Source organism: Sphaeramia orbicularis, chromosome 4 (assembly GCF_902148855.1).
Source record: "Sphaeramia orbicularis chromosome 4, fSphaOr1.1, whole genome shotgun sequence".
NCBI lineage: Eukaryota > Metazoa > Chordata > Actinopteri > Kurtiformes > Apogonidae > Sphaeramia > Sphaeramia orbicularis.
This window is the reverse complement of record NC_043960.1, coordinates 32,902,297-32,918,846: the sequence shown is the minus strand read 5'-3', so window position 1 is coordinate 32,918,846 and position 16,550 is coordinate 32,902,297. Positions and strand designations below refer to the sequence as shown.

General features: G+C 37.1%; 2 protein-coding genes across 10 annotated transcripts in view; both read left to right on the top strand.

The window, feature by feature from the left end:
• Positions 1–10,919, top strand: part of farp2 (FERM, RhoGEF and pleckstrin domain protein 2) — a 41,437-nt gene extending 30,518 nt beyond the window's left edge. For 5 of the 6 annotated variants that reach the window (XM_030132364.1, XM_030132368.1, XM_030132367.1 and 2 more), the window contains one exon: positions 665–2,166. In XM_030132364.1, coding sequence (XP_029988224.1) covers positions 665–758 — 94 coding nt within the window. In that variant the 3' untranslated portion in view covers positions 759–2,166. Of the gene's footprint in view, positions 1–664; positions 2,167–10,907 lie in introns of those variants that run through there. The other variant, XM_030132370.1, reaches the window with a different exon arrangement.
• Positions 7,361–15,908, top strand: boka (BCL2 family apoptosis regulator BOK a). Of its 4 annotated transcripts, XR_003935239.1 has the most exons (6): positions 7,361–7,545; positions 7,653–8,066; positions 10,833–10,961; positions 12,801–12,964; positions 14,382–15,301; positions 15,351–15,908. XR_003935239.1 is itself a non-coding variant. In XM_030132372.1 (5 exons), exons 2-5 carry the CDS (start codon positions 7,853–7,855, stop codon positions 14,505–14,507), a joined length of 633 nt encoding a protein of 210 aa, XP_029988232.1. In that variant the 5' UTR covers positions 7,361–7,545; positions 7,735–7,852; the 3' UTR covers positions 14,508–15,908. The 4 variants fall into 4 exon arrangements, 3 of the variants coding, with proteins under 3 accessions (XP_029988232.1, XP_029988233.1, XP_029988231.1); XM_030132372.1 differs by having other exon boundaries at positions 7,735–8,066; positions 14,382–15,908; XM_030132373.1 differs by having other exon boundaries at positions 7,679–8,066; positions 14,382–15,908.
• The last annotated feature ends 642 nt before the right edge of the window (positions 15,909–16,550 follow it).

Sequence of the window (16,550 nt, the reverse complement as noted above, 5' to 3'; positions counted from 1 at the left end):
AACTCATCACTGCACCTGTTTGCACCTGGGACCTTTACAACTAAACGTTTTAATTTAATCTGACGCTTCATTAGCTGCTGCCTAACTTTAATGTTACTGTGGCTGTAGAAAATGAGGCCACTTAGGTTTATAGCAAACAAAACACTATTAAATGACAACATTAAGATGTGGATTTATCTTACCTTCATTCATCTACTGCCAAGGAGATGAAATCAACAGGTAAACGTGTCCTCCAGCTGTTATTCTATCCCTGTCACCATGTTGGATAAGGAGGTGGATGAAGCTCCACAGCCATGACTAATGGCAAAGGGTTTGTCATGATGGAGTTCAGTGTCTGGTTTTAATAATCATCCACGTAGTTACGGCTCTAGTGTCTCCACTGTGACCTGACTTGTATTGTCCGTTTTGGGGGGCCGTGGTCCTGTACTATCAGAGTACCCCAGCTAGAATATCCAAGATTCTCAAAAACAGAATAAAGGTTGTATTCTGAAATCAGGATATGGTGTTTACATGCTCAAACACAATAATGGGATCCTCCAAAAACCCCCGAGTATGTATTCTATGGATGTGCATGTAGAGTCACTCCTAGAACATTGTGGCAGACCTTTAGGTTTTACAGTAACTGTGTTCGCTTGTAACGCTCCATGTTGTCGCCTCTTCACAGATGGATGGAGGTGATCAAGAGTGCAGCCAGCACTACGGGCCGGATGAGTCTGCTCATACCCAAAGGAGGTCCGATGGAGATAAATGGAAACTGAATTTAACATCATGAATCTGGAGGCTGGGCCTCTGGGATGTCAGAAAGACTACTCAGTATCATTTTTAACCCAGATTTGGACAATAACAACTGGAGACTGAAAGACACTGCCAGTTTAAGTGTTAACATTTGTCTGTTTAAAGATTGAATTCTAATGGTCTGTGCATTTCTTTGATTAATGATGTAAATGATAACATTTGTTCCAGTATACAAGATGTAATGAAAGGGAGACATGTATGTGATGATTTAGCATGTGTAAGTGCTCAGCCAGGCCGTATATTGACTGATTCACATGGCCTGTGGGAAATCCTGTTGTATGGGACCAAGTCAGAAACAAAGGGCTTAGATCCAGGCTGCTTTAAGGGCCATTGTGCTCTGCACCCCATGACTGAAACTGTTTGGGTTACAGTGTTGATATGATACGTATGAAGATGATACACAGTATGTGGAACATGACGGTACAAAGGATAGGTGCGGATGAAAATGTCCAGCTCTCCTCATTGTTTTTTTTTTTTTTTAATGCATAAGCGGTAGGAGAGCAGAAGGTTCACTGAAAGTGGAAAAGTTTGAGTCGTTGAATTTTGGGAGATGATCTATGGGATGTTTTAAAGGCAGCGACAGACGAGCAGTTTGGTTTCAGACATTTGGCGAAAGCACATTACTGAGAGCTTCAAGAATAAACTATTAGTATAAAGCAGTATTTATTTCTGAGGCCAGTACAGTTTGAAGGCTTTATTTACCTGTTAATGGAAGGATGCAAAGGATGTTTAAGGGAGCTGTCTGCGTTATACTCCTCATTAGTTTGGCAGCATAAGGGCCAGTTTGGTGCTACATCCTCTCTTTAATATCAAATGTAATCATTTATCATTTTTATTTTGCATAGGGATAACAACTTGAGGATATAATGTGCAGTGCTTACTCTAGTGTTTACTCTGTGTAAAAGTTTCCTGGAGGACATATTTTGAAGTAATTGTACCTGGTGATGATGTTTTTCAGTGTGTCAGACTGTGTTAGTCAAACAAGAGCTGAATTATGGAAGATTTGTGCTAACACCAGTGGCATTTCATCAGTCATTTAGTGATTGTCTGCCATGGTAATATTTGGTATATATTTTTTACGAAGACTGGAATCTTTTGTTTTTGTGTGTGTGTATGCGTGTGTTTGTGTGTGGAGAAGCCAAATTTGTAGACCTTCCCTGCCTCTGGAGCTGTAACAGCAGGTGATGATAGAGGTCATCTCCAAACCATCTGAACTCCTCTGTGTGGAAGAGACTGTTGCACGGTTAACATAAAGCATGTTACTCCTATTTATTGTATAGCATGTCATCAGGGCTGTGCTTCTGGAGGCCCTCGTGTAGTATTCATGTTATTCCACTGAAAATCTAACAAATAAAACATCATTTGGATCAGCGTTTCTCTGGCTCTTCTTGATCTGTGGGCACTTCCAACACCTAGTAGTCAACAAGTTCTGCATAATGGAACTTTTCTTAACAACAGAGATGAAATGTAACTGTTTCAGAAGTATTACACATAAAAACAAATTTGAGGGACTTGAGTATTTCATTTTAGCAGTTTCATACCTAATCTCATTTCAGAGACATGTTGTACTTCTTACTCTGCTGATACCATCAGTTACTGTTAATATTAGAAGTTTTTTTAATTCTATTCCTGCCCAAAGTTGGCAAAATGTTCTTTGCACCCACACTAGATTTATTTTACACTATTTTACAGGGTTCAACCCATAAAGACCCAAACATCCACTGACGACCAAAACCATCTACTGATCTAAAAATGTTTAATACCTGTTGATCCATTAATCCTATCAATACATGTAAATAGTGTAAAATACACTTTGTCATCTTTTCATGGTCATCAGATATGACCCATTTGGACGTTCAGAGGCTCCGTAGTGAATGTGAAAACACTGTCATCTTCTCCAACATTGATTCACCAGTAAAATCCACGGAGTTTGATAAATGACAGTGGATGGACACACTTGGTTTATGTTCAGTTAATGATATCTTTCTTGAAAAAATCCCTTTTTCTTCAGTTTTCTCTGTTTCTGATATGATAACCTTCAACTTTAATCTGAGCTTTAAAGAACATCTACATGATCAGTAAATTAAGTGTGGGGAAAATACCTGAATTTTACCGGAGAAAATGTAAAATTCAGAAGATAATATGATAAATGGTGATAAATCATTTAAAATACTTAAATACAGAGAAAAATTCCTTTGGGAACTGTCACAAAAGTCGAGCTGGGTCTTTTACAGGTTAAAAAAAAAAAGTTATATACTCATATTTGGTTCAGTTTTTTCTGTAAAACCTGAAAATGATGACTTAAGCCATTTTTTTGAGAAGCTGACAAAATGTTAATTATACCCGGTGAGGAGCAGCCTGAGCAGGTCTTCACACTTCAGTGGGTCTTTGTAACAATGACCCAGACAATTTGTACCCATGTGTCCACAGTCAACCATACCTTTTACACCCAGGTGTTGTAGGTCTGCTTTTTTATGATACTTGCACCTGCAAAGTTTTCTGAGAGAAACCTTCTCCATAATTATGGAGGTGAAAGGGGTCAGGTTTAACCTAAATTATGGTTTCCTAAACTGAATCAAGCTGGTTATTGGTTAAACCTGAGTCTGTGAGTTTGGCACCTAAACCCACCAAACTGCAATATAACACTGAAGATGTAGGAATAAAACATACAGTAGGACCTGAACTCTATTTTCTTTAGTTTTTTTGTTTTTTTGTTTGCTTTTTTTTTTGGGGGGGTGTCATCCTGAAGCTTACATTTGTTGTGTCTGAGCTCATAAAAAGTACAATTTAAATTATAGATACATGATTCTTGCATGATAACAGTAAATATGATGCAGATGTAGTTGTAATTAGACTAAAGTGTAGTAAATGCAGTCAGGAATATGAATCCAAAAACATCATACACTTGCCCATAAAGTTGGAATAATTTTGTTTTTGGACACATTCCTCTTTTTATTCCTATTTATACACATCAGTAATCACCTTTGACCAGGTTCAATGATTACATACTGAATCCCAGTTACACTTTATCAAGAATAAATCACATTGTCACAATCATTTCATGACAAGAGAAAAAAAAACATTTTATTCCAACTTTATTCACAACAGTGTATATAATAATATAAAACTGACTGAGACCATTTTTCTGCTTAATGACTATTTCAGACTTTACTTTGAATACAGTTTATGAATATTACTTACATTGAACTTACTTTTACTTTCTGGTCTGAATAAGTCTTCCACCACTTCTGCAAAGAAATTAACATAAACACAGCATTTGGAAAGACTACATTTTGAGCACAAACAGAGCTAAAATGGGACAAATAATAATAAGTACATGTAATACAAGTACAGGTAAAGAAGAAATGTCATTTATGGAACAATGACAGCTTTACTGCTTATAAAATGCATGTCTTACTATACAAAGGTGTATTTCTACATGTGTCTTAAGGGATGTACTGTATGTTACCATTCAACAGAAAACAGAAAAGGTGTCTGGTTTCCTTCACATACTGTCAGAGCATTATTCATGTTCCAGTTGTAGTGTACAGACTTTGCTTTCATGTCTGTTAACTTGCTGTAAATCTGTGCAGTCATAAACAAAGCAGGGCATTCCTCAGGCTTGCCCAAACAATGTGAACAGTGGGAGTGGCGGCTTCTCCAGAAATGCCAATATTGCTCATCTGCTCAGAGACTCAATGGGGTTTTTTTTCTAGGAGTGGAGAGGGTGTGTAACTTGTCCCACTTGTCTACTTTCATCACATATGCTTTTAACACCACACAGCCTCCATATCAACTCTGTCAACATGATTTTTAGCTGAACTTGCAGAACAGAATGAAACCACTTCAGCTCTCTCACACTGCTTAGTTCTTTGCACTAGATGGTGTTTAAACATTTGTATAAAAGACCATGTCTGTGGATTTAACAGTCGGTATGATCTGCCTCTAAAATATGTTACATTATTGTGACAGAAGGGATTTTGTTGGCTTTAAATCTTTATCTTTACTAATTAGAACCACTGTTGGAGTAACGATATCACAGGGGGGGAATGTGCACGACTGACCTTCCTCATGAAATACAACATAATGTGCACTGTGGAACTGTGTCCTTCACCTTACTTCCTGTTATTAAACAGTTCAACTCCTGGATTGCATGCAACCATTATACTTGGAACATATCACTTAAACCAGGGGTGTCAAACTCATTTCAGTTCAGGGGCCACATACAGCCTAATAGGATCTAAAGTGGGCCAGACCAGTAAAATTATATAAATAATAGGGTAAGAACTGATAAATAATGTCAACTCCAAAGTTTTCTCTGTTTTTGAGTGATAATGAAAATGTTTACACCTATGAACTGTACTTTAATGTAACATGAACAAATATGAACAACCTGAAAATTCTTAAGAAAAAAAGTGCAATGTTAACAATATTACGCTTAAGTTGATCATTTATACATGTGCATCCCAACTTAAAGATTTAGTAACAGGCAGAATATTGTTAAAATTCCACATACTTCTCTTCAGACATTTCAAATTGTTCATATTTGTTCAGGTTATTCACATTTTTTTTGTAAAAGGATAGTCTGTAAATGTAACTGTTTTTTCTAATTTTACTTTTTTTTACATATTAAAACAAAGAGGTAGATTTGCAGTTTTCATTATTTATAGGTTATTATGATAGTATTTTACTAGTCTGATCCATTTTAGATCGAAATGACCTGAAATGATTTCAACATCCTTGATTATTAATATCTTCAGTGTAATTTTTGCATTTCACAAATTCATCCGAGGGGCCAGATTGGACCCTTTGGTGGGCCGGTTTTGGCCCCCGGGCCACATGTTTGACAACTGTGACTTAAACCATCCGTTTGACCATATTTTAATGGAAAGATTTTAAACATTGTAAATCAACTCGTGAAGGCAAGACCCTTAGATTTTTATTTTGGCAATTTACCACAGTATACTGTTGTATACGTCCAAGTTTGATTAACCCTTTGATGCATGAATTATGAGAACCTTAGTCAAGATTTTTTTCCTGAGTGTTTATATTCTTCTTTAGGCATGAAAAACCCAATGTGATTGAAATTTTTTAGATGACCCTATTCTTTATGGAATTCCAAAAATGCCTACTCCACTAATTTTTGAAGCAAAGAAACATGTATTTAAAACGCAATAACAGAAAGTGATATAGTGTGAAAACTACGAAATAAAAACATTTTTAATGCAGCTAATCTGATGTTTTGTCACATTTTAACATACCCTAATACTACTTGTTACTCGCTTCATGGAGATAATATACAAAAAAAACTTTTAAGAAAACTGTTAATTCCACTCTAATAACAATCAGCAACTGATTTACAGTCAGACATGTTACTGCAAATCAAGAACAGCAAAGTTACTGTAATTGTATGAATTGCAGTGTATGAGATGGTGCATAAGTGTCCACTGTGTTCGCTGATATGAAACTAAAACAACAAAATCCATGAATATATGAAAGAACAGCTGTTGAATAGCTGTCCACTGTAGTGACAACTATCCATGAAAGGGTTAAACCGCAACATAGAAGATGATCTGACCAAAGAGCAGTTGCTGTACAATTAGAGGTATTTTAACCCTTTCATGCATAGTGGTCACTACAGTGGACAGTTACTCTACAGCTGTTCTCTTGTATATTCATGGGTTTTTTGTTTTAGTTCCACATCAACCAACACAGTGGACACTCATGCATCATCTCATAAACTGCAATTCATACCATTACTGTAACTTTGCTGTTCTTGATTGGTTCTTGAGTGGAAATCAATTGTTAATATTTATTTTTTGCATACTATCTCCATGAAGTGAGTAATAACTAGTATTAGAATATGTTAAAATGTGAGAAAACATCAGATTAGCTGCATTAAACATGGTTTCATTTCACTGTTTTCACTTCACTTTATGATATTGGGTTTTAAATACATGTTTTTTTGCTTCAAGAATAAAATTCATGGTGTAGCTGAGTGGACATTTTTGTAACTGCATAAAAAACAGGTTGATTTAAAAAAAAAAAAAAAATCAATCACATTGTTGTTGTTTTTTTTTCATGCATAAAGAGGAATAAAAACACTCAGGAAAAACAATCTTGATTAAGGTTTTCATAATTCATGCATGAAAGGGTTAAATCAGACATTTGGTGCATCATACAGCAATGATAACCTATGACTTATGGAGCATGCATACTTCATTTTTCCTTTCTTGAGGAAACTGATTGTGTTTGTGTTCCCTTTCCTCAGAAGACAGTTTAGTTGCTGTCGTTTGTGCTGAGATTTTTGGCACATGAGTTTGTGCAGACACACCTTTAACCTACCCAGTTAGTGATTAACAGCTGAGGTACTACCAGGTCATGTCACCCACTGTGTGTGTGTGTGTGTGTGTGTGTGTGTGTGTGTGTGTGTGTGTGCGCGCGCGTGCGTGCGTGCGTGCGTGCGTGCGTGTGTGTGTGTGTGTGTGTGTGTGTGTGTATTTTGTGTGTTTTCAGAGTTGGGATGGGGGTGGGACTAATGTGGGCCTGCTTATCTCCGCCTTTGGACTCCACAATAAGTGCCCTTAGAAGGAAACCCCGTCAGACTACACTGTTGTTTTTATGTCTAGTGTGGCAAGAGGATTCACTGTTAATAGCCATTTTCCTGCTCACTGACAGATTATGATGCACCCTGCTTTGGATAATATTTCATGATATTTCGATCTGATCAGAACTGAAGGGAAATCTCAGGTAAATTCAGTTTAATGATGTGTATGTTTATTCTAAGTGGCTGTATGTGCATGTGTTATGACTTCATGACTATTAGAATAAAAGTTATAATCTCCTGCATGTTCCAGACATTGGCTACGTTTGCATCGGACAGATTTATCCACGCCATCAAAAGGTGTACTCAAACTAATCCCGGTGTGTGTTACCCAGGATAATCTCCCTGAGTGTGTTCGTGGAGGGGCCGGTGTGTGCGGGGACGCAGTAGCCGCTGTGTGAGGCAGCGGAGGCGGGGAGGAGAGCCGCGCAGTCCCCGGTGGATGACACGGGTATGGAGATGTTGCGCCGCTCCTCTGTGTTCGCGGCTGAAGTGTTTGACCGATCACCCACCGACAAGGAGCTAGTGTCCCAGGCCAAAGCACTGTGCAGAGACTACATCCATTCCAGGCTGAACCGTGCCGGGATAGGCTGGTCCAAACCCGAACACGGACTGGCTGCGTCAGGTGGGACACTGGGAGAGGTGTCCTCGGTCCTCCTGTGGCTGGGTAAGAACCTGGCAGGATCTATACTACACATTTAGTACAGGTTCCATCAGAACAGAAAACTCAGTAGATATTAAACCGACATTTTTCATTTTATCTGGTTCGGTTATTTCTATTCTCATACATGATGTTGTTTTATCTCACTCCTTCATTTTTGCTTTGTTTTGACAGCATCATGTTACACTTTCCCTGCTCTCTTTACTCCGATTCACTCAGTTTATTCCAAGTGTCATGTTTTGGTGTTTGCTGTTCATAACTCTTTTATTCTGTTGTTTCTGTTTAGTGCTTTGCTTGCATCTTGTATTCTGCTGTTGTGCCTTTCTGCTTTGTCTGTCAAAACACTTTGTAAACTTTTTTAGAGGTGCTATATAAATAAAGCTATTATTATTATTATTATTATTATTATTATTATTATTATTATAAACTAAGTCTAATAACCGTGTGTGACTAGACCTAAGGACGCCCAGATTACAAATATTTTGGCAGTATTATAGCATACATTTGGCATTTTTGGCTTTCTTTTGGCATTATGAAAACCTTTAGGCTTAACTGTGGTATGATTAAGGTTATCCATAAAAGATATGAAGGCACCAGCAATATGTGGCTGAGCTATGGCGTATGTCTGCTTAACCAAAAGATTGGGCAAAGAGCAGGATCAAGTATAGGGATGGTATGGCATGTTTATGGCAAGCCAGAAGATTGCCTAAAGAGCGGCAACATCTTATTCCATATGGATGTGTTTTGGTTGTGTTTTGGCATATTTCTGTAAAGCCAAAACATTGTGCAAAGAGTGGGAATTTCTACCCAGAAGAAAACCCCACTTCATTTTAAAAGCATGATCAACACAAATTTTAGGTGAATTTTGGCCACCATTTGGCCTCCTTTTGGTGTCTCTTTGGGTCAATTTTGGCTACTTTTTGGCTGGATTATGGGGATTTGGGGCTTTTCTGGGACAATTATGGCTATATTTTGGAAGTCTGCAATTAATTGGGTGAATTTTGGCTTTCTTCTGGTTTGATTTTGGCTTGCCTATTTTGGGCCATTTAGGGCCCGTACATCCGCCCAGAACTTTGCCAAAATGGCATGCCACTTTTGGGCCAGATTTAAGCCATAATGATTTTGCTATCTGGGTGCGGTATTACCTGCCTTTTCCTTGGAAGACGCTGAAGTGACTCCAGGGGATTCCCAGGAGGAAAAACAGGAAAAACATGGACAGTTTTTAACATAATATTTACGTACTGGCTCTGCCTTGTATGAAAACAAATAAAACTCCTCCTGTCTGAGATATTACCATCCATCTCAAGTTTAGTGAGATATGATATAACTGTAAAGTTTGTTAAACTTTAAAGGGCTTTAGATTATTGAAAATGTGTGGAAACTCTTTGGAAGACTCTACATCTCAGTTGTTGGAAAACCCATCAGTCTTAGACGGTGAAAGGGACAGTTTTAATTATTGTCTTTTTAAAGTTATGTAGAAAAGTAGCAGTTAAGTATTAGCATCTTTAGCTATCTTTAAAGGAGTGATATTTTGCTTTTTTAAATGGAACTATGCATTTTAAAACATTTCCCTTTGGTCTACATAAACTGTAAATGCTGATCTTGGGTCTGAATTCTTCATTAATTCGACTCCACAGGTCCATCTTCAACCATATTCCTGAGTAATGACACCAGAAAGGTCGTTTTGAGCGCTGGTCCTTTAAATGCAAATGAACCACTTTATGCCCCACCCCCTCCAGGTTGTTGGCTGTGCTGCTCTGTCCCGTTCAGCCACTTGTGTTCGTTAATACAACCAACAACTGAACATTTTAGGTAATCGGCTCGAAGTTTGGACATATTTTCAGTTTTTACTACAACCGCTGCTGCTGACAAACAATTATGGCGTACTTGGAGAAATGTTTGTCGAAAGTCTTGACCTTATATGTGCAAATGTCGTGACGTAACTAGTTTTAGACGTAACAAATTAAGAAGGAATTAAAACGGGTTGTAGAAATCCACTTGATTTTTCCCAAAATTAATATAAAGATAGTTTTGCAGCACCTGGAGGGTTCAAATTCAAAGTTTTGTAACTATTAGGGTCCACAAATACACAAATAAATGTACCAAAGACTAATAAAAGTGGGTTTAGCAAAATATGACCCCTTTAAGATAATGGCATGAGTACAAGGGAAACTGAAAGTTTGTTTATTCTAGGTTGGCAGTGGCTGGAAAGCTAAATATAACCTAAAATATCCTTTAAATTTAAACCAAGCCTATGTAAATTTGGCTGAATAACTTAGACTTATGTGACTATAAATAACAAATATGGTTGATATCATCAGCTACAACTAGAAATGCCAAGTTAATGTGATACTTCATAGTGTCCAACCCATTACTAACCTTGCTGCTAACTAGCTAGCTAGTTAAACGAAGCAGTGTAACCTAATTATTACATAATAATAACACATGAAAATGAACAATATAGTTTTATAAAGTCATCAAACTTACTCAGAAACATGATTAATAAGACAGCATTATTTAACTAATGTTAGCTAACATTATAGCAGCTTCCCATAGAGCATTTATACAAGCTAAGGCTCTAGTAATAACACACATGAATGGAGTTCTATTAAACTCATTTTTAAGACAAAAATGGTGAAATATTTGTTGTCTCAAACATTACATGGTTTCTCTAAACTGTAAATATCTCCTAACATAAAAGCTTTGGGTGCAAAAAAAAACAACATATAGAAAACTTACAGTTAGTCTTTCATTTATTTTATTTTTTTCCAGGTGATGAGTTGGAGTACCTTCGCCCCAATGTTTACCGAAATGTAGCTCGACAGCTCAACATAACAGTGGCCTCAGAGAGCGTGGTGTCAGATGCTTTCTTGGCTGTGGCTGCAGATATTTTCTCCACAGGTAGGTCTGTGTAAAAAACTGATGATTGTATATCAACACATGCATGTACACCCACGTTAATGCATTGTTATCAGCTTTATCTCTGACCTGCACAAACTTGGCCTTGAAATTTATATTATAGAGGGCTTGTCCTTTTAGGGAAGTTCTACATTTAGTTGTCATTGGAAAGGAGGAACCTCAGGGCTTGAGATAAACAGTAAAAAGTTTGAAAGCACAGAGAACTGCTGTTAATGCCCATGTCATTGTATTTTAATTCATTTAATGGAGAGGTTTAAAATGCTTCTCTCTTTTAACTTCACGTAAACACCTTTGATGTGGAAGGACTCCAGTGTTCTTGATTCAGACAGGAACATTTTGTTGCTGTCATTATCGTCTTACAGGAAAAGAACTGCAGGGAAAACTTTCAGTCCATATTAGGCTAACATGATGCTAGACAGACTGATTATTACAGACAGTTTGAACCCCACCCTGGGAGTTCATTCGTCAACCTCAGCTGAGTTTTTTCCTTGGGGAACATAACAAAACAATCTGCAGCAAATGCAATAAAGCATCAGTGCCATACTGAAGAAAATCAGGTTAGCCTGGTCGTGGTGTGTGATTGGTACTGCTGTATTTTATTAAGAGTTTATGTGCTTTGTTAAAAGCAAATTGAAGGAAAGTTTTAGTTTCATATGAAGTTTAAAGACAGCAGTTTAGACATGTTTCTCAATGATTACAGCATGGTAAAACTGACAGATAAGCTGTCATTGTATGAAGAGGAAGTCATGGACAGCAGAAGATTAGACCATGACCTCAAAGTTCGGTGTAAGTTTAGTCCCAAATGTCACACTGCTGTCCATATAAACTGTAAATACCTTACATCCCTGTAGCAGCCATTTTTTCAGAGCCTTTATTTATTATTATTATTATTATGCATTCTTCATGTTTGCCCTGCTGTCATACATATGGGTATTTCTGCAGATCAAGTTACCACTTAATGTTACAAATAAAGTAAATTATTTCCAGAATCATCAGTTCCCCTCAGCTTTATTAAGATTTTTACCATTTTGTTTATTGTTTTGGATGATCAGCCCAGAACTCCATGGTGTCTGCAGTGTTGAAGGTAGATTTTTCTGGAAAAAAAAAAAAAAAAAAAAAAAAACACTGCTTAACTCCTCTATTTTTGCCCACCACAATGCCTCCTCAGATTGAAACAGTGACTAAAATGCCCCTATGGCAGTCACTTCATGCTTTACTTTTGCACAAAAGACAGGCTTCAGACATCAGTAATGTGTGTGAAAGTACACTTTTGGGGGCATTTTTCTGCTTTTATTTTTAGGGACAGTTGATAAATAACAGACCACTGGGGGAAAAGCGTGACCCCAGTTCATCTGCTACCAGCCACTGCTGATATTTGACTGCCTTTTAAGATGATGTGGCAAACCAGTTCCCTAAGTTCCCTAGTACATGCAGAGGAGAGTACCCTCCTGAAAATTTTGGGTTTCCTTATTAAAAAGCAGTGTAAATGGAGATCAATTTATGTGAATGTAGAGAGCAAATGCAGCTAAGGCTAAGTTTGTATGTGTTGGACTCTTAAGTGTTACATAAACAGTCTGAAGCTTTGCCTGTAAATGTTGTGGTAACAGAGGTTTTTACTTCATACATGCTGGAAAAACGATCTGCTCACTAATCTAGTGAGGCATACTGCCTGTCTGTGGAGCTGAGCCTTGGCTTTTCGTCTTTGTGGGATAGAAAGGCATGTAGGTCTGATGCCTGGCTGCTGCTGAGGTTTTATAACATGTTTATCTGTCTTAATAGTTGAATATCTTTTTCTCTACTTAAGTCTTTGTGTTCTTCCAGGTGTGACTTGGGGAAAGGTGGTTTCTTTGTACGCTGTGGCAGGAGGCTTGGCAGTGGACTGTGTACGCCATGGTCACCCCGCTATGGTCCAGACCATAGTTGACTGCATGGGGGAGTTTGTCCGCAAGAGTCTGACCTCCTGGTTAAGAAGGAGAGGAGGATGGGTAAGGACATTTTCTTTCTTTCTCTTGTTACATATTGCCTTGAAATGTGTGTATTTTGAAGATCAGGTATATACACTGTCTCTGTTCATGTTAGAAGCACAGTCCAAACAGGTGGGAGGAATGTATGAGGAAGATTCAGCACAGCTGGCTGAAGCTACTTGAATTTAAATGAACAACTCTACATAAAGTATTGCTTCAGATAGAAAAGAAGATTTGTCTTGTGTAGAAATCTGAGTGGGAAAAGGCTGCAGAAACAATAAAGTGAAGCTGAGGCACAAGAAGGAACAAGGCCTGGCAGTGTGCCTCTGTCTATGTTCTGCTCTGCTGGAAAGAGCATAACAAGTGAACAAATGCTCGCTCATGTAGTCAGAGACACGGCACCCAAGTCAGTTTTGTTTTGAAGATAAATGGAGTGTGACAAAATGAAGAGCAATGCATTGTATAACTGGCCTCATAAGCACGAAACAAGAACCTGATTTTCACATTCAGAGCCAAAACTCCAAGTCTAATATTCAATATGGAGGAAACCTAAGGAACATTTTGTGACATGATGGACTGTAGACCAGGAGAATCACAAGAGGTAGAAGTGATTAGTGTCAAAGTTGACACAAAACTGTGTGCTCTGTGTTATTTTTACTGTCTATAAGAGTTTCTAGTTATGTAAATAGTGCCAGAGGTGGCAAAAGTACACACATTTTTATTCAAGAAGAAGTACAGATACAAGATTCAAATGTATGAATACAGATTTGACTTCTTTACTGCAGTAAAAGTAAAAAGTACATGCTCTGAAATGTACAAGCTGTTTATAAGGAAAGGCTTCCTTCCTGTTTTTCCACAAATGTTAACATTGTGTTGATTTTGAATGTTTGTGTCTTTAAAATCCTCTTGGATTATCTGGAAAATGCACAGTGACAATGCTGAAAACAGGCCTGTTTTCCTGAGGTTTCTGATAGTTTCTCACACAACAGCGATGCTACAAACCAAGGATAATTTTAAAGATTATGATGCATTGCTGTAGATTAAACTACACAGTAGTTTGTTAAGTAGTTGAAATGAATTTAAGTTAAACATCTCAAGCAGAAAAATGCAGCATACACCTTATTGAATAAGAAAAAATAAATCTTAAAAACATCATATATAATAGTAAAACACTGACAGGGACCATTTTACTGCACAGTAACAACTTTTACTTTTCATTCTTACATTTCTCTGATAAAACTCTTACATAAGGAAGGTTTTGAGTGCAGAACATGCCGTATATTAACAGCCTTTTATTAGCGCTTTTATTTAAATAAAGGCTCTGAAATGAATATACATTTGTTGCGTACTTTCTTCAGATGAGACCTTGTTTTGTCAGTTTTTTTCAGAATTTAAACACATGACTCAGTGTATCACTATGTGACCTCTTTCTTCACAGGTGGACGTTACGAAATGTGTGGTGAACACTGACCCCAGCTTCCACTCTCATTGGCTGGTCTGTGCTGTCTTTGCCTTTGGACATTACCTGAAGGCCATAGTGCTGTACCTTCTAAGAGACAAGTGACAGACAGAGTCGGTCACACACTGGATTGTGAACAGACTGAGCAGCTCAGTGCACTACACCACTCTGCTAAAGCGCCCACTGCTATGGATTATGTTTACACTCAATTGCACTGAGCCTCCACTGATGGACCACTACCACTACATAGAGAACAGACCCTTCTCACTTCCTCTGCTTCCCTTGCACGTTTGTCTATTTATGATTTATATGTGGCACATGCTTGGTGTGAACTTATAAAATTGCTCACGGGAATATGCAACTTAAATGCTTCTTTTTGGTTTCCAACAAAGAGCAGAATTGTGTGTGTTGCTGTGTTTAACTGTGGTTTAGCTGCCTCTAGTGGTTTGAAATGGTAAGTATTTTGATAAAGAGTTTGAAGATATTTGTCGGGATCTTGAGGTCATCCATATGAACTTGGTTTTGCAATCATATGGAGTTTTCACCTGTACAGCACATCTGGTTTAACCAACAAGTGCTTGCTAAATGAGTGCAAGTGCAACTTATTGGTTCTAACAAAGGGATTGTGCATAAATTATTAGGGTGTGAAAAGCTTCTTGATTGAACCTTCTTCCCACCAAAAAAAAATAACATATGAATAAATTAGTCCTTATCCTTAGTCACAATTGGTTTACTTTGTAGCAGGCAATATTATGTTTATTTCAGGGATTTATTATTAGAAATCAGGTAGGTTTAGTACCAGTATTTCTATATAAATATAAAAATCAACAGGATCATTCCTTGAAGTTGTTCTGTCTTTCAGGGATAAACACATAATACGACACTATCAGCCTATAAATGTTATATTATATAGCTATATATAACTATATATTATAGTTATATAATTAGAACTTCAAGTTCAACCTAATACTTTTTAACACCACATTTTATGCCATGGTAAAATGTCTGGCATCATGACAGAGAGACGTGATCATGTGTAAATCACACATCAGCATCATTTTTATTTATGTATTAATTTTTCCCCAAGGTTGCAGAGTATAGTAGTGATAGCTAATAACAGTTTATTCAAAAGAGTTTCATCATTTTGGCTAAATCTGCAAATTGGCTCACCCTAGTAGTTTTTGTACTGTCCCTACAAACACAATGCAAATATTTCTTGCAGCACAATACATTCAATGCAACTTTGTCCCTGTGTTCATTGGCCACTGTGAGGCAGTGTTTTATAATGCTCCTCTGTAATTGCAGTAATGCAAATTACAATATTATTTCTCTGAGTTAGCGCACTTTGATAACATTTCATTTTATGAGTAGAATTTATTCTGTGAATAATTTCACTTCTGTATGGCATGTAACATTAGGAGTTGTGCAAACTGAGCAAGTTTTTGAAAGTAATTTGCTACTATAAATGTTTTGAGTCATTAATAAATGGTTCTTATGATAACTCAAGTTTTCATTTAGTAAGTTCTTAATATAGAAAAATGTATGGTGTTTTCACAAACCACCACTTATAGTGTATTATATGAAGTATACAGACAGTTTTTCAGTTTTTATTTAGCTGTAGTTGACACAACAATACATGACTAATTGAGGGAACTGTACAGTATGTTAAATCATCTTAAGTGCCTGACGTGTGCTGTATTTCTATAACAGTCCATAATCCTATACATAAGCTACTTAAGCAGTCAGTTACACTATCTACCATTAAAATATTCTTACCTATTAATCTAACTCATTAATTCATCTTATGTAAACATTCATTCTTGCAGGACTATGAAATTTCTACTTGCTTTTTGTGACTGTTAATTACTTTGTGTGCTTGATGATTGTTTTCTGTGACATGTTTATTGTGAACTTACATGTTAAGGATGTTAAGGGGAGAAGAGCATTTGTGTTCTGTGTCAGATCTAATGCACCATGGGGTACATTTATTTAGGTACTGCAGAAAATAAGAGGCAGGAGAAGAAGTGGAAGGCTACGTGTTTTATGACTGATTGTCACAATGCTGTCTTAGATATACAGTTTAAGTTCCCATACTGAAGAATTTTATTTGCAAGTTTTCCCCCTGGAAGTCAAAAATGTTTACTTATT

Coding starts and splice junctions, on each gene's coding strand:
- boka (XM_030132372.1), top strand. CDS start 7,853: ATGGAGATGTTGCGCCGCTCCTCTGTGTTCGCGGCTGAAGTGTTTGAC. Junction 10,962..12,800: donor TGCAGATATTTTCTCCACAG/GTAGGTCTGTGT, acceptor GTGTTCTTCCAG/GTGTGACTTGGGGAAAGGTG. Junction 12,965..14,381: donor TAAGAAGGAGAGGAGGATGG/GTAAGGACATTT, acceptor CTTTCTTCACAG/GTGGACGTTACGAAATGTGT.